Here is a 24,496-nt window from a genome sequence, read left to right as displayed (position 1 = left end):
CGGTATTTGTGGTGGACAAAGTGGCGCTGGGGCAGGTTTTCTCCGAGTACTTCGGTATCCCCTGCCCATCTTCATTCCACCAATTGCTCCACAGTCACCCTCACCTATCATCTGGGGCTGGTACGTTAGGCCAGAAGTGGCCGCAGTACAAGGGACTTACTCCCACCCCACTAGCAATAAAAAATAATAATCACAGAACAACAGAGGCACAGAATAAACACATACGCACACCAAACATCCATGCCCTGAGTCGGATCCGAACCCACGATCCCGGCTTCCGAGTGAGCGAGGACAGTTCATTCCTTAGACCGCTCGGCTACCGTGACCGGCGGACGTGCTAATAGCGTTGCTCTTGTAGTAAGCCTAACTGCATGGACAAGGAATTTCCATCATGTTCGCTTGTGGTGAAGTCTGGTAGCGTTTAAGACAATTGGCAGTATGGAGTAGCACAGAAGAACGTCACACACTGGCCTGCTTATCACACTGTAGAACGGCCGCATGAAAGGGACAAGAGACGGCACGTAGTGTTGCAGATAGCGCTGTTTTCTTCCTACACGTCACAGCACTCGAGAATACTATCAGGAGAATATCAGTCAAAGAACTGTTTTTTCTTTCAATATTTTGTGATATTAACGACCACTCTCTGGAGTATGTTCAGTATACGCGACATGGCTGAAGTTATATGTACTCCACTTTTCGTTTGTTTGTCACTTTACTGATGACATTTCTTGTTATTTTAATTTTCAACCACCTTGATTGGATTCTGGGCCCTTTCAAAACCGAAGCTGTATGCTAAAAACAAAGCCACATGAGTACATGCTCCATGCAATTCCACTGTTAGGGCTGTTGCCGTATTTTATTGACTGCCGCAGTTATCTTATATACAAAATTACAATTTTGCATGTGGTTTTATATGGGTGTGAAACTTGGGCTCTGACTTTAAGAGGGGAATATAGACTGAGGGTGTTTGAGAACAGGGTGTTGAGGAGAATATTTGGAACGAAGAGAGATGAAGTGACAGGAGGTTAGAGAAAACTTCATAATGAGGAGCTTCGTAACATGTACCCTTCTCCAAGTCTAATTAAAATGATCAAATCAAGGATGATAATGGGCAGGACATGTAGCACAAATTGTGGAGGAGCAATGCATGTAAGATAATGGCGGGAAAGCCGGAAGGAAGGAGACCACTTGGAAGATCAAGACTTAGGTGGGCGGACAATATTAAAATGGGTCTTAGGGAGATAGGATGGTATGGTGTGGATTGGGTTGATCTGACTCAGGATAGGGACCGGTGGAAGGCTCGTGTGAGCACGGTAATGAACCTTCGGGTTCCATAAAATGCTGGAAAGTTCTTGAGTAGCTGCCCAATTGGCAGCTTCTCAAGGAGGGCTGAGCTCCATGAGTGAGTGAGTGAGCCACATTTTTCTTATAAAAGACAAAATAATAATAATGTTTTATTAAAGAGAAAATATCCCGTTTTGCATCTGTATAGCTATCAAGGGGAAGTACCTTTCATATTCGTGTATTCCTATTGACAACTCAAGAAGAACTGCGTACAATCTGTATGTTACGTCAAAGCGGGGAAGTTAATGCCAACTTTAGCCGATAGAGGGTGTCACGTGGTCAGTGCAACGAATCACCACGGCCGTTAATTTCGGTTTTCTAGACCGGATGTTCCGTGCCTATTCACACTTATTATTGCAGGATAAATAACTTATTTACAGTAAACAACTGTGTGCGGTTGTAATCACTTTCGTGTGTTAACTACAGACTTTAATGTGACGAAATTTTCGAATCTTCCTGTTCGCAGCCTTTCCCAGTGTAAACACCGAGCACTTCTCATTGCCTCCGTCTGCATATTTAATGAGCTCTTGCTCAGTGGCTAGCTCATTGCATTTGTGTGCCCACGGTAGTTATAATATTACAACGGACCTGGAGAACTCTTTCATCTCGACTTTTGCCGGAAACCATAAAGTAACACATTTTAATATCCTACGAGATTGAGTTAATTTACTGTGTAAGCACGGAAGAATAGAACTGAATTGCAAATAATATTTACATACTGGCTGTATCGAGCGATGAGTGTATGAATCCATTTACATCTGATTTCTGCTACACCATTTTATATTGTGGCATACAGAACCGTTGCTAAGAGGGGACTCTATAAACAACGACCGTTTCTGGGTAACAGCTTGGTGAACACGTTACCGTAGAAACGGGTGAGAAAGCAACAATGGAGTTACTGTTGCAAACGGAGTGTTTTCTGTGTGGTCCGCACCGCGACTGTTGCTATGTACCGTCGCGGTAAACACGCCTCTACAATAATATTGGATTTATGTTTTCTGCTTGGTCCGTGTCGAGGACAGCTGTGGCTACCCAGTTAGTCGAGAGTTGAGTTCTGCAAGGAAGGCTGAGAAGAGATGGCGCTATATTTCAGTTAACAGTTCAGTTGCGGGTTATTCGCCTAGATCGACGACATGAGCGCGTGAAACTGAAGAATCTGCAATGTTAAAGCCATTGCCAGGAAATTACTGGTGAAGTCACAGCAGGCCGGAGAAGATTTAGCGTGTAGTGATTTGTAAAGTGTGGGAATCGGCGATAGCGCTGTAATTGCTTGTACGTAATTCAGAGGCGTGGATACAACTGGTCAGTAAATCCATTCACCGGTCCAAACCCCGTCTATAATCGCACATAAATCATGACTATACTTGTATACTCCTATTACCTATAACTCAGCTATCTTAGCGTATCAGTCTTTCGATAATAAAATTATGAACAGTGATTTAAAACATTATTATTTTTATTTATGTCTATATTGAATCTGTCTTCTATACCGTTACCTTAGAACACATAAATATTTCATCTTAATTATTAAATCGTACCGGATGTCTATTAAGTTATTCACTGCACCCACGGCAAGCACACTACGTGGCTTATTGTCTGTATGACAAGAAATGAATTTTACATCGTCAGGGGGAAGAATGCATTTCTTAAATCTGGATCCCATATTCTCGACCTTTTTACTCATATGCTCACTAGTCAAGAAGAGTATCTTAGCTGAAATGGCTCTCATCTGCATTACACTGACGCTTAGTAATTTGTTTTCTGTGGCATTCTTGGTGTTTTTATACTTAAAATGTTGTTTATGCCTTTTTCTGCTACCTCGTGCCGTAACTGATCATTCTGTTATTTCGTATGCAAAAGACGACCTGGTTTAGACTTGAAGCATCGCCAGTGTTGTTTTCTTTTCTTTACTTCATAAGATTTTGATGGTTTCTAGAAGGGGTGTACATGGTGAGGGTGAAGGGGTTGCTGGGGTGGAGGTAGAACTGTTTCAGAGAGAAGAAGGAGAAGTTGTGTTCTGTGCTTTGAGTATCCGGACCTTTGAGAATTCGAAAGTGGTTGTTGTGTATGAGGGATTGTAGGGTTGAGCAGGAAAGGGGTGAAATTCTTGTTAGTAGTGGCAGTTTGTATCATGACACACGAGCATCCTGCTTTAGTAGCTCTATCCATCCAGTTTTTCTTTTCTCTTAGTTGCTAGAAGGGGCTTGTTACGGACCATGACATATCCAAATCGCTGGAAAAGGCATTCAAAGATGGTGACACCGTGAATTATACATGAGCCGTTACTAAAATATGGAAATGAGAATCGACACTATGTAAGTAAAAAAGATAGAAGAAAATGGAGAAAGAAGAAATATAGGAAGGCAAGAGATGGGAGGATCAAAGAAACAAGGATAGGGGAAGAACAGAGTAAACGAAAATATGGCCTGAAAAATATTGGCATTTTTTATGATGGTGATGGAGGAGTTGGAAAGGGTTGGTGAAGGAATATTATATATAAAAATTGATATAAACTGAATTACGGTCTCTTTTGAAATACTGAAACACATTTTAATATGATACTTCGGAGTATATTCTGTCCTCAGTGTAATACATTTGTAGATTCGTTCGTCTACATGGTGTCTTGAGAGGTTGGTGCGAAAATGGGAACCCATAATCCGGAAACTTGTTTTCACATGTCAGAAACTGCAAGCGAATCATCCCCTGCTTCTGAACTGACCACATCTCAAGTAGACGGGATTTGAGTACAGTCCCCCTCTCAGCAGAGGATCTAGTGTGACAGTTGCATAACCCGGTTCCTAGCAGTGGTCGTCATTACAAGGACTGGTGAAGCCAGATTTCGTGTTTGCGGGTTTGCCTCCCGATGAAACACTTCGAACGTCTTGCCTAGTATTGCAGTCCGTGTTTCCTAACAAGCAACACACTGTACCAGTTTTGTAATTAAACAAGTATCTGAAAAGTAGACCTTGTCAAATGAGTGCAGTATTTTATGAAATTATGAGTAGACTAAAATACATACTACAAGGAGGAGGAAGAGGAGGAAGAGGGAAGAAAGAAAGAAAGTTGAACAGCAGGTTATTCTCTGGTTTCGCATATCTGCGCTTGTTTCTAAGATGTTTAACCCTTTAAATCACTGTGATCATTGAATGTATCACTTGTTAGATCGTAGGTTTTCGCAGCTCTGAACAACATTGTCATCTGGAATCTGACACCGTGCATTGTCAAAGAATTTTTCCAATATTGTGGACGAATGTACTGCCTCCATCTTCAAGGTGGAAGAGGAGGCCAAGGAGGCAGCTACTGTTTAACTGTTCCGTTTACAGCTTAATTACCGCATTTTATTAGGAAACATAATGTGGTGGTATTATTATGTCCGTGTTTTTATATGGCCCAAAGCTTTCGAACCAGTCGACCGATGTAAGTAATACTTCGAACGCTCATGTCTTTTTTTTTCCCCCTTGGCAATACAGCCCCTGTGGGCCTAGGTCTACCTCCATGAACTTCTCCGTTCACTTCGGTTTTTCTAGATCTTACACATTCGGTAGGACTCCTTGGGCGGGTGATCAGCTCGTCGCAAGGCCTCTACCTGTACACAAACACAGAAGAACGCACACACACTAAACATCCATGCCCTGAGTGGGATTCGAACCCACGATCCCGGTTTCCAAGCGAGCGAAGACAGTACATGCCTTAGACCGCTCGGCTACCGTGACCGGCGCTCATGTCTTTAGGCCTCCCAAAATGGAACCTGAGTACACTACGTTCTGTAATGACATGACCGCCGCTTCATTCTTGGTCCTGCAATGTTGCATGGTTACATCTTCTCGAAAATTATGCACAATTCTTAAGAAGCCTAGTGTGTACGGCGTTACATCCCAGAAGATAGAATTCTTCATAACCACCGCTCTGAAAATCTCAAGTTCTACAGATTTACATAGTGTTTATGTTTCAATTGATGTTTGTTTACAACTTCTGCTTTATTCTGATTTTTCATTATATTCTTATTGGCCTAACCTCTTTCTAGGAGGAAAAAAGGTTTGAGGTCAACACAGTCTGTGTGTGTGTCCGTCTGCCTGTCTTAATATCCCCTATTTCAAGGTGTTAACTAGATAAGTGACTTTAACGAAAAATTTTATGTATATTATGTCACTGGAGGTCACCCCAAAGTCATAACTTAGTTTTCACTATCAGTAATAACAACATGGCTTTCCAATGAACTTGTGAGTCTGGAGCGACGGCCATTTAATTCATGGCCTTGAAAATACGTGCCTCAATACGTTTTCGAATAGGGGCACGCGGTAGTGTAGTTGGTTGAGGCACTATGCTACAAGCTGGAAGGTCGCGGATTCGAATCCCGATTGGGTGAATTTTTTTTAATTTACCTACTCATTCCAGCCGCACTATGGCCCTGGGGTCGACTCAGCCTCTAACAGAAATGAGTACTAGGAATCTTCCTGGGGGGTAAAGGGTGGCGTAAGGGTGTGTAAGGCTGACAACCTTACTGCCATCTATGAGTTGATTTTCTAGAGAAAATGTGGGAACCTCGGCGTTTCACAACCCTATGGGCCTTCATGTCCTGTTACAAGGATAGCTTTACCTTGCGTTTTTACTGTTTTTGTGAAAAGTGAAACTAATATGCAGGCGTGCAAAAACTTGCTTTAGCTTTTAGTTTGATGGCGATAAATGACGAGTAATTTGAACAGGGCAGGTAAAATTTTGTAACGATGTTCAAAAAGATCCCTACAAAATGTGTATGGCGTTTTTGATTAGGTTATTTTAGTTCGTTCCTAATGTCGAGACGATAATGTTGAAGATACGATGATTAATGAACGCTGGGCAGTTGCTAGGATGACAACGTGTGGAATGTTGTTTGTGAGTCAGCCATTACAAACATGTCGCTCATGAGAAAATTTGAGATTGTATTTGCTAGATATAGAAATATTCTTCATTTAAGTAATAAATTTTTCACAAAAATGACAAGAAATACATAACAATAATGGGTCTTTAAAACTCACATCTGCGCAGGAGGAAATTAGTAATTCTGCTCCGAAATTCTTAATTTTTTTGTTTGACAATCTATCTCGAAATCGTTAAATTACGATTACATGATAAATCTCATATGCACAACTTTCTGTCGGTTAGTTCGGGTATATTAAATGAAGAACCTATTGATAACCTTAAAAATGTAGCGTAATATAATAAATAATTTGTAGTTCCTCCTAACCCAAGAACAGGCATACAGACTGAAACATTTTAAGCGAAACATAAGTAACAAATATTTCCCACAAGTTCTTTTTTAGGTTAGTATCTAAGCGGCCTCCGTAGTCTAGGGGTTACGTTCCCACCTCATGACTCAAGTTACGAGGGTTCAAACCCGGCGGAGGTCGTGGAATTTTTAAGGGCGGAAAAATTCAGGGAACAAGTCCTCCGGGAGGGACTTTAAGCCGTGGGTCCCGTGTCGTAGATTTACGGCACACGTAAAAGATCATCATGTCTCTAGGAGACCTCTGAGCAAAATTAGGCAAAAGTTTCCCGCCCAAGTAGTTTCCAATGCCTCCGGTAGATGGGGAAGTTATCGGGTACCAATGCCAGTAGAGGGCCGACCTCGCTGGCAGAAAGGGGAGAATTATCGGTTACCACTGCCAGTAGAGGGCCGACCTCACTGGCAGATAGGGGAGATAGTCGGCACCAGTATCGGTAGGGTATGGCGACAGTAGAAATTAAAGGGGGACGTACAATAGACTATTAGTCGCGGTGCATGGGGAAACCCACCCCCTCTATACTGAATAACTGAATAGGTTAGTATCTAATTTCTTACAAAACGCGTTAGGAAAACCATTCCGTAACTCACCATCGATCTTAGGAAATACAGTCTCGTGATTTTACAAGTGAAATCGGGGCATATAAGACGTCATAGCCTGGGGAAATGGAGAATAATATAACATATCAGTCAGTTATAGTTCTAAACGTTTTCATCAATTTCGATACATCATTGGCTTAAAGCACGAGTATTATATGCCACCTTTGATCAGTGCCGAGTTATGTTGTGCTGTTGAATGTTATTATTGTTCCTTCCTTTATCACGAATATTATAAGTCCAGGAACGCCTGTATACGTTAAATTGGGTCATCTGAAATGTCATTATACTTGCAAACTGCATGTACTTGACATACGGTACTGGCACTTGAAACCATTCTGATAATGTGAGATGAAGCCTTTTCGCAGCTGCAAGCAGCTAATTTTGTTTCTGGCCGATATCGAAATAACTTGTGTATGTCTCCAGGACCATCTGCTTCTCTTCCCATGAACCCCGTGCTCACTGGTTTGATTGCCACTGCAGTGGGACTGCTTGTGGTAGTGTGTGCAGTTGTTGTGGCACTTTATCGACGTCACCAGCACCGTCGTCATCCCCGCCAGGCAAAGCTGAGCCAGTTGGAAGCTGCGTTACATCAGGCAGATGATCCTGTGTCGGCTGATGGCGGTTGCGCAGGCGCGGGACATACCACACCGCTCAACCCAACAGCTTCCTCAACTGGAGGCGTCATCGTTGCTGCCGACCACCGGACCACGGAGGATACGGACCCCGACATTATCCCAAACAAATACGGTATGTTGACAAGAAAAAATGATTGCCATATGAGATGGTTAGTGGAGGTTCTGGCTAGACGTTCCTGCGCACACAAGGGTTCAGAGAAGCAGGAACTTATTGCCCAAACAGAATATTAAAACAGTGTGAAACTGAACGGACATAATGATATTTAATAGGAAATAAAGCAGTATAACATCTTAGTAAATCCATTTAATAACCCGTCTTTATATTGAAGTCTCAACAAAGCACGTGTTATAATTATGCTTTAATGCATTTCCACAAATTTCAGTTTCTTGCCTTCAACAGATCAAGTAGAATTGTTATGTTCTAGAATTAAAAAATATGTAATATATTAATTCGTCCTCTGCATATGCGGAGAAGGATTCATTTTCTGACGGTCAAGATTTTGATTTCGTTTGTTGTTTTTTAGGACCGGGGGGAGTTGACACTGTTTGGTCTGGTAATTCCTTACGTTTCTGAGGAAACAGCTATCGCTGTTTTCAGAAAATGCTAAATTGTGGGTGCCAAATTTTGCCCAAAACTTTCGTAACAACGTACTAGACCGCAGCGTGTCGCAAACCAAAAGTAAACAACACAAGCTAAAGACCAATTATTTTCGGCCTTTGGCCTTCCGCGACTGTTGTGTTCATATAGCAGCACCCGTCTTTTTTAAATATAAACAAAAGACTAGGAGAATGACATGATTTTCGTAAAATTAAATCCTTACATTTTAAGAGGCTGAGCATAAAATATTTACCACTGAAATGAAGGAAGATTTCATTGCACAGAAAATGTGGAATGCTGACAATTTTTTTATGTCTAGCTCTCGGGTACCTGCATTGCACGCTGCAAAGTGTAACAGACTCGAACCTAGATACCTTTGTGAAGTATATTTTTGTATTATATGTATGCCACGTAAATTTCTGTATCCGTTTCTCTTTCATTTTACTAAATTTAGGCCAATATAACACATTCGAATTTTATCTTTCACGCAGAGCGTACAACCGTATCAAACAACATACCTCCTTTTAAAATTGTAGCTTTTCATCAATTACAGCTTCATTTTTAGCATTATTAACCTCAAAACTTCGACATTCCAACCTGAATTATTAGAAAATGTAGTGAATTTTAACTTTTGTTATAAAAAGAGTTCTAATTCATACCAGTGTTAAGGTTCGGACACACAGAGCGCTACGTACGCGACGCACGCTACGTATGCTATGTTCGCTATACGAACAGAAAAATATCTCCCTTTATTACCAATATGACATGCCACACAGACTTCCGTACGCTACTTACGCTGTGTTCCATATGTTAGCTGCGTCGCAGAGTGTACACAGCGTACGTAGCGAACATAGCGAACATAGCGTAGCGCTCTGTGTGGCCGAACCTTTATAGTTAGGCTTCTGCCTATACCCTGACTGTATAACACAGTCTAATGTCCTGTTATGAATGCACACTGCCTTATCATTTTTCTTGTCTCTTGGCTGCTGTTTGCCCAATGACTTCATAAAACACAACAGCTAGAGGCATAAAACGTTGAGAGGGAGCGAAGGGGTGGGTTTGGTGTTTGCTATTGCAGCTGCTTCCTTGGGGTTGCAAAATGGAGCCATGCCGTAACGCAAACTACATACAGTACGACGTTGGTTTCTGTGTAGTTTTATGCTAGCGAATTATGCAGTGCCTACGTTAAAGTACTTCTTTACTCATCTTCTACGTTCCTTTCTGCCTCTTTCACTTGTTCTTTTTCGTTCTTCATTATCTCCCATTGCATCTCTCATTGATTCATGCTTACTCTAGAGTGTACGTCTATGTAAGTTATATAGATAGACCTAGAAAACAATGGGTGGTGCATATGCTCTCCCGCTAATTGTCGTATTTCACATACACTTAGAAAGAGACTTATTCATGCCTGTGGCCATAAACTACGAGAAAGTAGAATGAGATATTGCCGAAGAGAGTAGGAAGAGGCAACGTTGATTTCTTAAAAAAGATCGAAAGGAAATACAATACAATTCCATTTATTTTATCTTGAATCTTTTAGAACATTAGCGTAGCTCTCAAGTTGAAATAGAATTGTAGAGATATCATCATCGTCATCATCATCATCATCATCATCTCTTGACTACAACATCAGGGAAGGTTACGCAAGTGAAATAATATATGGATCTTCCCTTACATTAGAATGACTCTGTACTGGGTGACACGAAAATAAATTACATTTTGCAAAATAGAGAAAAGTAAATGGCTGTATGGATTTGAATTAAGTCTATAAAATTACTGAAGCGTGTGTATCCAAATATTTTCTCAGTACAGTTGATTAGATACGTAGAAAAATATTTTCAATTCTGAATTTTAAAACCAGAAATATCGTTTATAATTCAGTCACATTCTCTTATTATAAAAAAAAATCGATGTTAAGTAGAACCCCATTTCCTTGGACTGTGGCTGAAACCCTTATTTTTCTTTGGGTGATAGCTGATCGGATGTAATCGTGCGATAAAGGGGTTGAAAGCCGTGAAATTTTCAAGGCTTAACAAAGATATTAAGATCCTTCAGGCAGACAAAGACAACTGCATGGTGGTGTTGGATGAAGCCAAATACAAGGTAAAGTTGAGCACTTTGCTAGAGTCCGGGGTTTATGAACCCTTGTTCAGAGAACGTACAGCGAAGATTGAGAGGAAAGTACAGAAACTCTTTTCCAGACACAAAACTGCTCTTCCTGTCGATCTAAAATACAGACTGATTTCATACCACAGCAAACCCCATCTACCGGTCCCTATCCTGAGCCATATCAATACACTTCGTACCACCTCATCCTATCACTCTAAGATCCATCTTAATATTATCCTCCCAACTACGTCTAGGACTTTCCTAACAAAATCCCATATGCATTCTCTTCTCCATGCTCGCTGCATTCCCTACCCATCTCATCCTCCTTGACCTAATCATTCCACGAGTAATTATACTTGGAGAAGAGTACAAGTCATGAAACCCCTCATTATGCAGTTTTCTCCAACCTCCTGTCACTTCATCCCTCTTAGGTCCAAATATTCTTCCCAGTACCCTGTTCTCAGACACCCTCAGTCCGTGCTCCGCCCTTAATATCAGAGACCGATTTATACATCCATACAAATTCACAGGCAAAAGTATAGTTTTATATATTCTAATTTTTACTTTTTTAGACGTCAGACATGAAGACAAAAAGTTATGGACTGAATGGTAACAAGCATTATCCGAATTTAGTCTCCTCTTAATTTCCTCCTGAATCAGGTTTAGATTTCTTATATTTTTTCCTTGGCACTACAGCCCCAGTGTGCCTAGGCCTACCTCCATGAGCTCCGTTCACTTCGGTTTTTCTAGATCTTACACATACGGTAGGACTCCTTGGGCGGGTGATCAGCTCGTCGCAAGGTTCGATTTCTTATAGTCCTTCCCAAATATCTGAACTGTTCCACATTTTCAAAGGACTGTAACTAACTTTATGTTCCTATTTTCTCCTGCATTATAGTGACGAGACAGCAGCATGTACTTGGTTCTCTAGTTGTTTACTTCTAGACCAACCTTCTTACTAGGGTCAATTGGTGGGTCTGTAAATAATAGTAACTATGAAAATTATTTCAATGCGGTACCTGTCATAGCACCGGCGATGTTATTAATTATAGATGTAAGTGCTTAATGATCCTTCCAGTAAATGACATTTATGAAAACATAACTGTGAAAATATTCTTCATAATTTCAGCTATGTGTGGATCCTCTAAATGTTCATACTTTCTGACACAGTGTGCTTAATCCAGTCACCACAGTTTATAATACAAACTGGATCTTAAAGAACCACTGTTTGAGAATGTGGACTGGATTCGTTTGGCTCGGGATAGGGAATAGTGGAGACCTCTGGTGAAAACAATTATGAATCATAAAGAAGAGGAATTAAGTAGTTGAAAGAAAATTAACTTCAGAACAACGACCCTGTTCCATGAGCTGACGTATAGTCAGTGATTTGTTTGAATAAGAGTGAACGAAATTAAGACAAGCGAGAGAGAATAAATATAGCGTTTATAATTTATTAATTCCTCTCTAGGTAGAAATGTTTTGAAATGAATGTGTATAAAACTCACCAGAGAATGTAATAAAATGTAATACAAAACTAAATAATTTCATGTAGGAAGAGATGCATGGCCTTCTCTCTAATAAACATTATCTTTATAAAATGCAATACATAATAATTTCCTTAATCCATGCATATTTTCTCCAAATTTTTCTTCTATCATCTCATTTTATATTATTATTAATTATGTTTACGTCACAATATGAACTTAATCTTTTAAATTATTTTATTTATTATCCATTTAGCTTCTGTTGCTTATCTCTGCTTCACCACTTTCTTGCTCCCCCCCCCCCAAGTATTATGATTGCGTACCTGCACTTCGTGCCACTTCAGTCTCGTCTCCTTTTGGTTCCACCACTCCTACCCTATATCAGAACCACGTCCTTCGAAGCCTGGTATATTGCTCTACCCTGAGGATGAATGCAGCACGTTTCTCCGAAACCTTTATATTCATCTACCAAACCACACGTCGCCACTTACATCTGAACCCTTTAGGTATCGGTAACTGTATAATAAGGTAAACTTGTCGGTGTGCTTAATTAACCACCCCGTGAAGACGAATGGGATAATGGAGGTATAGCTCCACCATTGTTGATGTTTAACTACGTGGAAGTGAGAGGTCAGCTTCACACTACAGCCGCTTTATCTCCGTGGAAAATCCTCCAGTATCCATTGGATAAGACACTCTGAGCCCCAGAGCCGGTCTGGACGGCGTGCAGTACAGAAAGATCCTTTGCCCCTGCGAGAAATTGAACCCTGGCCGTCCAGGTCGCTGTACCGACTGTGCTATCTTGTGTCTTAACTGTACAGTGAAGTGTCATTCACTGCTAATTTCCAATAAGAAATTTACTAGAGACATGCAAGAGGAGTGTCATGCTATTAGCTGCAGTAGCTGCATTAAGAAATTCTGCACTCGAACCTGGTGCCATATATTGCAGTAATATTGTCTATATGCCTCTGCTTTTAATACCATCTAGTTCTATAACCTAGCGCCTTCTGGAAGTTTGCATCCTAATATCTCCGGAGCAGTACAGACTGCGGCAGTAATGATAGCAATTGTGATAATGGCAAAGGAAACGAAGGGGGGTGAAGTGGAATTGTAGTAACCAAGTTTTCAAAACAAAGGAAGGAAGGAGCTCTAGCCCTTCCGTGTATATGCGCTCTAGAATTTACAGTAAGATTGAACTCGCTCATGAGTCCATCTGTCTCTGATAATATCATATCGAGACTAGAGAAATGACCAAGTAAATGCTGAAAATTCCTTCTTGAGGATCAAGTAGGCGATCAGCTGGTAGGAAAGCTTCACGTCCTATATAAAAGTACAAGATTTGTGTTCCTAAAAGCGCGCTACTTTACTCTGTCCTGAGCCACAAAAATCCATGTGGTGCATGAGGCTGCCATGACAATGATAATGAATATTACTGTCTTATGGCATATGAAACCACGTGATGTCAAGCCTCTTTACCAAACTGTATGATGTCGACTTCTAGAAGTATATGTTCCCATCAATCCAGGCCACAACCTTTCACCATGTCTCTTTAATTTCCACTTTAATATTACTCTATTGCTTACGCCTATGTCTGCGTTTTGTAGAAATTTTTTCATATATCTCACGCGTACTATGCACTCCACCAATCGTCCCTTTGCTTTGATATACTTAATTGCGTGTGATGGGTTGTGAAAATTATGAAGCTCTTGATTATGCATTTTTTTCTAGTTTTCAATTACGTTCTCTTTCTTATCAGCGTCTATCTTTTGAGGCTACATAGTATTATAATTTAATGATTGTTTAAATAAACCGAGAAGAAATAAACGTGAATAATTAAATCCCCTCTCTCAAAGCTCCAATCCTGCATTCATGAGCGAAAGCTACGTAAAAACAACATGTACATTTATGCTTATGCATATTTCAATCCTTAACACTTTTAACTCAGAGGCAGTAAAACAGGCACTCCTAAATGTACTGTATGTTCTCATAACTGCTTCGTAAATACGAGAAAAATAGGTCCTATCTATTTCTGCTAAACCAATTCATGTGGAAAGCAATGGGAGAATGTACAAAAACGTAGAACAGATACATTCAACTTTAAAGCAGTTGAAACTGAGAGAAAAATTTTGAATAGGATGTTTGCCAACAGTTGAGACGTTGAGCTTTCCCACAGTTTAATTTCAATATCATTCGTACGCATTCTTCTTCTTCTTCTTTTCTTTAAGAAGCACTACAGTCCCAGTGGGCCTAGGCCTACCTCCATGAACTTCTCCGTTCACTTCGGTTTTTCTAGATCTTACACATTCGGTAGGACTCCTTGGGCGGGTGATCAGCTCGTCGCAAGGCCTCTACCTGTACACAAACACAGAAAAACGCGCACACACAAACTAAACATCCATGCCCTGAGTGGGATTCGAACCCACGATCCCGGTTTCCAAGCGAGTAAAGACAGTTCGTACGCATTAGCACAACATTATTTCCGATGATTAGCAAAATTAAATATGCAGTTTAATGCGCTGAGGTGAGAGCATGATTATACAAGGTAGACTGAAAGACAGGCTCCTGTTTGGAGGTGCTTATCAAGACCTAGCCTAAAAGCCAAGAAAAATTATTCGGTGTACTGGCATCCAGTCCAGTTGTGTGTCTGTGTGTGAGTGCGCTCGCACTCAACAAATTCACGCGTTTGCTAGCCCCTGACAAGAGAGAGATCAAGGTTGGTTAGAGGAAATATCCTCGAATTTATTCGTTATTAAACATAGTTTCTTTTTCCGTCGATAGATTTCCTATTTCTCCACAGATACCGTACAGAAAATTTCCGAAGTAAATTGAAGCTTATGTACATATTATATGATATAAATATTATATATATAATACGTTTTGTGGAGGTGGTAGGATGGGGCGAAGTAATTAAAGAATCGCAGGTAGGGGCGGTTTCTCCTGTGAAGAAATGTCTGGCTAGTAGAATTTTGGCCTAGGTGATCTGTGCCAATAATTCTTGACACACACACACACACACACATACACACGCATGCATATGTATGTATGTATGTATAAAATTGTATATGTATATATAGTTTCACCTGAAATGCGTAATGTGTATCAGTAATTAATTGAATGATCCCAAACGTTCATTATCATGTGCACAAAAGTCAAACATTTGTTCCTTATCCTGACGTCATTGAGTCAAATACACTTCCTTATACACTATACCTTCAAATTGCATTATTATTTCATATCAGCAGGAGGCTCTTCCAAGCTACCACTTTCGTTGAAGTTTCCGGACAAAACAAATTAAATTTTTAATCTCACCCATGCCTGTCACATCTCCCGTTAACACCATACTTAATTTTATGGTCTGGACTAATAGCCTAAACATGAACAAGATATTTGTAGGCAATTACACGGTCAATTTTTTAAATTCCATGCAGCACTCTCACTGCTTGGGTCAATATGAGAAGATAAGTATGGATAGAAACATGGCCATCTTCAGAAAAATGTTCACTTATTGAAACTGTCGCACTGTGCTAGATCATAAGTTTCGTTCATACAACAGATCAAGTAGAATTGTTATGTTCTAAAATTAAAAAATATATATAAATTCGTGCTACCGCATGTCGTTGTTCTCACTAAAATGTGTTTCTTCAAGAACGAAACTCTCGCATCATTTTCCTTTCGCTGCTGCCATGTTTGTGCCCCCTTCGTATGTATGTTCTCACTAGTTGGGCGTAAGTCCCTCGTATTTTATGTTAATTCCTTAAGAACACATTTGTAAATTTTCTGTGCTTCGAAGTGAAGTAACTACATCTTTCCTCTTGTGTGAAGTTTATTTTTCTGTCGTGATTTTGGAAACACTCAATGTTCATACTTTGCTCTCATGAATTTCAAAGACTAGGGGCACTTACGTAATAGAACTTGAGATTTAATCTTTCGTTTTATAGAAAGGCGTCCCCTGAAGGGCTTCATGAAGATGTATAAGACTCCCCCACAACGGCGTCGGAAAAAGAATGACACAGAAGACGAAGAGGGAATTCTAAGGGAAGAGCTCAACCACCGCCATCTTGCCAAAGATATTCACAACAACCAAGTAAACAGTGTAAGTATTGGATGCCCCTTTCACTTCTGTGCTGCTTCGAGATAGTTTCTCTGAGACTGCGCCTTGTTTGCTTTTAGTACTGAACAAACACAAAATTCATACGCAACCGTGAATATGTGTCGGACAGATATTTGTGACAATTTATATACAAATTCTTTCACGTCATTTATTGTGCAATATAAGAGATTATTATTATTTAAATTAATTTTTCTTTATAGATAACAGAACTTGCGCCTAGGAATTCATAGAGGTTATTTGTTCCTATACTGCCGGTCACGGTAGCCGAGCGGTCTAAGGCATGTACTGTCTTCGCTCGCTTGGAAACCGGGATCGTGGGTTCGAATCCCACTCAGGGCATGGGTGTTTAGTTTGTGTGTATGCGTTTTTCTGTGTTTGTGTACAGGTAGAGGCCTTGCGACGGGCTGATCACCCGCCCAAGGAGTCCTACCGAATGTGTAAGATCTACAAAAACCGAAGTGAACGGAGTTCATGGAGGTAGGCCTAGGCCCAATGGGGCTGTAGTGCCAAGGAAAAAAAATGTTCCTATACATCTCATTAGAAATTATTTCAATATTCTGAAATACAGCGCTATAGTAATATTAGTCAATTACGGCATACGGTTCTAAGGCCCTCTTAACATTTTGTGATTCCCCTTGACTTACCTGTAACATTATGTGATTGCCTAGAATAGGCCACAACCCTTTCTTTGACAGTCATTTCAATTGATGACGTTAATTTAACGTCTGGAAGGAACCTTGTTCGAGCCACCAGTGTGAATCACCTAAATGTAGGAACAGTAACCGAAAACATAGTCAAGACCGCCATTTTCAAAATTATTACATGCCTACTACTCCCGAATGTCTTCCTGTTTGTGTAATTTCTTCAGTTAACACAGTACTGGTGGATATCCTGCGAACCAATCTCCTACCGTCATAGTAGTTGGGCTGCATATAAATTTACAGTGTAACTATTGGTTTTGCATAAATTCTTCAGTGTTTTATTATGCAACTTTGTTACTACACAAATCAAAGAGCATGTGTCATTGTGAGTTATTTCTGACACGTTTATATCTCAGCCACTTAATTTAAAGTAGAAATTCGGATCCATGTAGCTATGAGGCGCACGTAGCTAACTTGGATTCAACGTAAACCTGACATTGATTTATTTAGTAAATTGTGTGGACTCTGTTGTGTTCATACTGTGTGCAGATATAAATCGTTGCCTGTATTGGCCCTTTTTAGGTATGCAATCTGCGTGCGCACAAGGGCGTAACGGCGTCCAGCCCTCTAAGCGCAGGTCCCGAGACGCTGACGTCGTCGGCGCCTCTGATGCACAAACTCGGACCGGAAGTCGTGACCGCATCTCACAGGATGCAAGAGAGCTGTATATAGAGACATTGTCCTCCCCTGCCAGACATTTATATTGTAAATAATAAAAAACAAATAAAAATAACAATATGCATGAGAAAACTGTTATATTAGAATTCTTACACCAGACCTGAATTATTTCCTATTCGTATATGATATGGGATCATATATTTATGCTGTAGTCTTCGATTTAAATTAATAGAACGAATTGTTTTCTAAGATAAGAGAATAAAAGCTAAAAAAAAAAAAGCTACCCCTGTAACAGGCAATGAAGGCCCATAGGGTTGTGAGATGTTGATGTTCCCACATTTTCTCCAGACAATCGACTCACAGATGGCGGCGAGGTTGTCAGTCTTACACGCCGGCCGCCCTTTATCCCCGACGAAGATTCCTGGTATTCATTTCTGTTAGAGGCTGAGTCGATCCCAGGGCCATAGTGCGGCTGGAAAGATTGGGTTAATTGAAAAATCCAATGGCCTTATCGGGAATAAAATCCGCGACCTTCCGGCTTGTAGCATAGTGCCTCAACCAACTATGCTACCGCGTGCCCCCCAAAGATAAGAGAATAAGAATAGAATTTTCAGATTCAAGAACTGCCTTCTTCATGTAATTCAGTCTCTCCCGACTTTGTCATGTAAATGTACGTACTTTGTACCCTGCCCATTGTATCAGCTAACATGTACACAGCAATAGAGTAGCCCTATGTTAAATGCAGTTGATATTTCTTTGTGTAGACAGACCTGTGCATAACCCTGTCGGTATGGTAACAGGTTCCGACCTTCGGAAGGAATCTATTTATGTTAAACAGTTCGTATTATCGATAACTTTCACCATATACGCATGGAATTTTATTTGGAAGGCTTCACTACGTGTATGAATTGCCTTGAAAACCTCCATACGGGGGAGTTTTCAGTTCTGAAGGCAATTAACATGTAGGAAATCAGCAAATATAAGTAATGGAAATAGTTATTTATTAGCAACCGTCCTCCTTGGTTCGGCTTTCGGTCATGCCAACGAAACTGCCCTCATGTTGACCCATCTATGTGGGCATGATTCTTGTATAGGTTAAACAAGTTCACGCTGTGGGCCCATGCAGAGTGACGCGATGAGTTTATAACAGGCCTGCTGGCCTGATAATTATAAAGTTACTTAATTATAGACCTACGACATAAATAAGAATAACATATGTCAAATATATGAGTATTAAAGAATTCTGTAGCCACCGCATGTTAGCATTTTAACACCCTAATAAACTTAGCCCTTGATGAGACCTTCCGGCTTGTAGCATAGTGCCTCAACCAACTATATGACGACGACGACGACGAGGATGATGATGATGATGATGGCCGTGCAGTTCCATTTAATATATCAGAGCACATAATATAACTCCATTGGACTTTTCGTTGCTGACGCTTTTGTGAATGACGTCATCTGTGTACACCGTTTTCAAGCAGTACTGATTCTCCGAACAATGAGATTATGTGAACTCTGCCTCAGTTTTAACTAATTCAATTTTTTGGATCTCATTTCTAGTCATGGGAGTTTGTAGAAATAAGACCAAAAATAGTTCATACAAAAAATTTATTGAAATTGTCACTGAACCATAAATTATTCCACAGAAACATATTAAGTTGTCCGATTATATTCTATAGAGTGCAGATGGTTTCTATGTAGTGCTCTGCATCAGAGCTGGGTTAATTTAGAGTGCATTTTTAAAATGTTTGAATTGCATAATTGAAGCTCGTTGAAAGCAATGTAATGAAACCACTCTATGCTGTTCAGGTGTCAACACAAAAGGAATAACCTTTCCAAAATTACGGCAACAACGTACTCCATTCAATTTACGTGAATAATTTGTTACTGCCATTTAAACTATATTGTTGAAGTGTGTTTGTGCCTCCCTCTTTGGTAAAATTTATAGTAGTATTGCCGAATTGTGTACCGCAATACACTATTGGTTAACCGAAATATATTTTGTCGGATGCAGTAAAGTGTCAGAATAAATTCAGAGTCATTCAGCGCTGTCTTTTAAACCCGTATTTTTGAATACGCAATATTTATATATTTAAAATTATCACAGTAACTTAATTGTACACGAAATCTTAATATTCGCCTGTAATTTTGGAATTATAATTTGTTCGTCTGTAAGTCTAAGTAAGAGTAGAGAGACTGACAGAATATCCAATGGTAACCTTGTCATTACAACAAATCAGCGGTCAGTACATGTTACATATTAACCTAACTCCGTGGTTTGAGTCCTCAAACGAACTTTACCGACCGAACTACCGCCGCTTGTCGGTGAAGTTAGTGCGAAATTTAGTGGATAGAAAGTGTCGTGTGGTCAGCCCAACGAATATCCACGGCCGTTAATTTCGGTTTTCTAGACCGGAACACACATAAATTAAAATTTAGTTTCATGTTTATTAGATCATTAGCTTAAAGATAGTTCCTTAGTTTTTACGGAAGTATATTTTGTCACCTACCACAGCCATCTAGTATCGGACGGTGGAAACAGAAGTGGACTACAATATTCGCAGGACATCCTGTCAGGAGGACCTTCTACAAAACTTGTGTCAACATTAAACATACGCAAACGCCAATGAGATGAGCCTCTGTAAGATAACAAAGAACATATCCACTCTTTATATCAGCTATGGATATTACAAATTGTTGAAGAAAACTACAGTCAAAGTGAGTGTATATGTCATAATTTCCTTCCTTCCCCTCGGCGCTACAGATCAGGGTGAGCTTTGACCTCCTGAACAATCTACCTTCTCTGTTCCGAGGCTAATCGTCTGGTTCCTGAAGAATTTAGTTTTTACAGTGTGATCTAGCCTCACGCCCAACCCCCAAACTGGAGGATTAGGGTATCCCTCTTCGTTTGGCTCCTACCCCTTGACCTGTCCGGCATGGGTGATCCTACCTGTAAATTTTTTTAATTCGCTTAGTGGGCGGGGGGTTGAGTCCAACTGGGTCCACTCGGCACGGCGGTCACTGATTGATTTATTGTAGCCTGCTCCGGGTGATTATGATGATGGAGAAATTGGTGGAATGAAGATTGGCAGGGGAAACCGAAGTACTCGGAGAAAAACTGCCCCAGCGCCACTTTGTTCACCACAAATCCCACTTAACCAGACCCGGGATCGAACCCGGGCCGCCGCGGTGGGAAGCCAACGACTAACCGCTTGAACTATGGCGCGGCCTTGATCCTACCAGTAGCTATGCTACCGTCGGCATAGCTCTCAGGGTCTCAGGAGCACTCAAACCCCACCATTATGATAAGGTAGAGACACCATCTCTGGGGGTATGTCATAACTCCTGAGCGAAATATCCTGTAAAATTATAACATAAAAGCTTTCTGTCAACTCTTAAGTTTATTGGTGTCGTAAATTCACCGTATGCTCCTATACTCAAGCGCCATGTGCTAGGAAGTATAGCTTTACTATGTAGCTACTTTTACGTAGAAACAACGTAGCATTATTTTGCTATCCAAACTGCGTATCTTTAACAGTACATGATACAAAATGATGATTTTTGGACTGTTGTTTCTTTTTAAATATAATTTCATAGCTTCGCTTCGTCGCCATATTGAATACTTATAAGCTGCAATATGTAATTCCTACCATACAAAACTACACGCATCAACACGCTTTCGTTTATTGACGTAGACTCAAAAGTATTTTATCGTGACCATATTCCTATTTCCAGTTTATACGAAACTGGCATAACAATAAATAAATACAGTTCTTCTGCCATCNTATTTTATCGTGACCATATTCCTATTTCCAGTTTATACGAAACTGGAATAATAATAAATAAATACAGTTCTTCTTCTTCCATGACGGATTAAGCCATTTGGCCTGATTAAATTCAGAATTAATTAATTCTGAAATTCGAATGTTATAGACAGTCGGCAGAACGCTTTGGACGGGTGATCAGCTTGTTGCTACCTACAAACAGGACGACACAAACATATAATAAATGCAGAGAGATATTTATGCCTCGAGTGGGATTCGAATCTACGATCCCAGTGTGTGAGTGGGCGAAAACATTTTGTGCCTTAGACCGCGCGCCCACTCTGATCGGCAATAAATAATTTAGAACTCTTACAAGAACCTTTCATGTTCTTCATTCCAAATTATCACTTCATCGGACAGACCGCTTCCCGGGAAGAAAAGGCACCCTCCATAACTGTGTAGACACGTGCGATACGTACACGAACCCTGTTCATAAGAGACAACCCCATCCTCTCGTCAGAGAATATGATTCATAATGACTATGGCCGCAAGGTTGCAAAAGAATCCCTGGCCGTGGTCTTCAAGGGGTTGGCACCAGCACGAATTAATTGGCGTTAAACCGCCGGTCGTAAAGTAACTCTGACTGGACTCTGACTCTGACTAAGCAACGTCTAGATGAGTTATGAGATGGGCGCAAGCCAGCGAGGACCGGAGGCGTCGAACACGGAAGCTGAGTTTTTTTGTTTTGTTTTTTTTTTCGTAGGGAACCGTTACCAGGCGACAACCGGTGAAGACACACCAGGCTGAGAAGTCTTGGTGCATACTGTAGTGATTTAAGTGCGTAGATCCGTGAAGCTGATGTAGGTAGTAAATTACAGTTACGTGTTTCAAGAATTCAATAAATCCGATTACCAAATCGAAACCTCGTCCACAATTACTGAAACAAATGACAGTACTATATAGCGTCAAATAATTAGATGATACTGAACAGTGAATTCGAAGGAAAGTAGAAAAATTGGCGTTGGTTTAATTTCAAGGTACTATGTCGGCATTTTTTTGAAGGTACTGAGGAAAATCACAAAAATTATAGATCAAGATTATGGCAGACCTGGTTGAATTTCGTCCTGAGTACCTTCTGAACGTATGTCAGAAGGGTTACCAGTAAATCGTAAATACATGGTCAAAATGAATTACTGAATGTTGAAAAATATCGTCTTCCGGATTACATAGTCCTGCAAAAGTTTACGGACGTTTTGGACGAGTGCGCTGACCCCATCTTCAGCACTAAAGATGTACTGAGTAAGTAATTGGTAACAAAGAAGTAACTCGTCGTACAGGTTTGCAAATCAGCCTTCTTGTTACAAGTATCAAGCTCGGTTATAGTAGAATGCAAAGTGCTACCCGTGTGTTAGTGTCATCTACAGGAGATTCTTCTGAACTTCTTAGAATTAGAGATTGATCGTAAATATATTGAAAGCATAAGGATTTCACTGTAAAAATCACAGTAAAATATAGTAGTGGTCCCACTCAGGGCATGGATGTTTGTGTGTGTTTTTTTCTGTGTTTGTGTACAGGTAGAGGCCTTGCGACGAGTTGATCACTCGCCCAAGGAGTCCTACCGTATGTGTAAGATCTAGAAAAACCGAAGTGAACGGAGTTCATGGAGCCTAGGCCTAGGCCTAGGCTCAGTGGGGCTGTAGTGCCAAGGAAGAAGAAGAAAGAAAAATAGTAATGGGATAGCTGCCATTCCTGAGGCAAGTGGTTTGAAGAATCAGTTATACTAACTGAAATTGTTGATATATTGTGTGCTTCAGGATCAGTTGAATTCAGTCTGTCGCAGAACAGTGTAAATAGTGTCAGTAGTGAATTCGACTAGGAAGATATGTGTTGTGTGTTTTGTGTATGATGAAATAATCATTTTAGAATACTCGAGGAAATCACGGGACATCACTAAGAAATATGAAAGTAGTCTTATAATATTACCGGCTGTGTGATTCTTAAAAAGACATTTTTGGAAGAACAAATCGTCCACTTTTCTTTCATTCTAAATTGAGTATTTAATACAAATGGAGCAACATTTATTACGTTTGCGAAAATAAGCCACTGAAACAGTAACATAAACTTGACTATTACACATATAACCTGAGGTTCGGGTGTACTAAAACATAGGTAAGTACGTCACTGAGATGGTCTCAGGTGGCATGATATACATACCAAGTTTTATGCCAAGCGGTTTAGGTAATCAAGTAATATTAAGCGTAATAACTAACGTCTTCATGGAGCTAAGCCCTTCTTGAGAGGCCGCCAATTATGTAGTTATTCTAGAACTTCCCAGAAATTTATGGACCCAGAAGTTTCATTACCGTGTCCACAAGAACACTATACTGGTCCCTATCCTGAGCCAGATCAATCAGTGCATACTACCCCATCCTATCTCTCTAAGACCCATTTTAATAATATCCACCAACCTACGTCTTTTTCTTCCTAGTGGTCTATTTCCTTCTGGCTTTCCCACTAATNGATACGTTCCTCCGAAACGTCGGTTAACACCACATATACACGGCGCCAAAGCCCAGAAGACTGCTTTCTTCAATGTTCTACATGTATTCCTCTTCCCCATTCATCCTACATCCCTTGCCCATATCATTCTCCTGATCATTCTAATTATACTTGGAGAAGTGTACAAGTTATGAAGCTCCTCATTATGCAGTTTTTTTTCCAACCTCCTGTGACTTCATCTCTCTTTGGTCCAAATATTCTCCTCAACACCCTGTTCTCAAACACCCTCAGTCTATGTTCCTCCCTTAATATCAGAGACCAAGTTTCACACCCACACAGAAGCACAGGAAACGTTGTGGTTTTGTATATTCTGATTTTTATGTTTTTGGACAGCAGACGAGAAGACTAAAGGTTGACTGAACGGTAGCAAACATTACCCGACTTCAATTGCCTCTTAATTTCCTCCTGAATCTGGTTTCGGTCTGTTATCGTTGTTCCCAAAACATCCGTTTCCTATCTTTATGTCATGATTTTGTCCTTCATTTTGGTGACGAGATAGCAACATATACTTAGTTTTCTCTTTACTTGCGTCAATTAAAGTCTGTGTGGTTTTCTTTATGGTATCTACATTATCACCCAGTAGATTCATATAGGCAACAGCTGATGTGTCCCATTTAATTTCAGTCCAACCTGCTTTTCTGGCCCTTCTTAATGGCATATTATAAAACAAAGTAGAAAAGTAGTGACGTTAAAATAACTCCTAGTTTTAA

At 40.3% G+C, this 24,496-nt stretch overlaps 1 protein-coding gene across 2 annotated transcripts in view; it reads left to right on the top strand.

The window, feature by feature from the left end:
• The window catches only part of LOC111870996 (hemicentin-2), a 536,304-nt gene extending 518,718 nt beyond the window's left edge, over positions 1-17,586 (top strand). For both annotated transcript variants that reach the window (XM_023863701.2, XM_023863702.2), the window contains exons 12-14: positions 7,628-7,951; positions 15,969-16,123; positions 17,365-17,586. In XM_023863701.2, the coding sequence (XP_023719469.1) occupies positions 7,628-7,951; positions 15,969-16,123; positions 17,365-17,514 (629 nt within the window). In that variant the 3' untranslated portion in view covers positions 17,515-17,586. The remainder of the gene's footprint in view (positions 1-7,627; positions 7,952-15,968; positions 16,124-17,364) is intronic.
• Positions 17,587-24,496: the final 6,910 nt, after the last annotated feature.

Source organism: Cryptotermes secundus, unplaced genomic scaffold (assembly GCF_002891405.2).
Source record: "Cryptotermes secundus unplaced genomic scaffold, Csec_1.0 scaffold1170, whole genome shotgun sequence".
In the NCBI taxonomy this organism is placed as follows: Eukaryota; Metazoa; Arthropoda; class Insecta; order Blattodea; family Kalotermitidae; genus Cryptotermes; species Cryptotermes secundus.
This window is presented reverse-complemented; position numbering and strand designations above follow the sequence as displayed.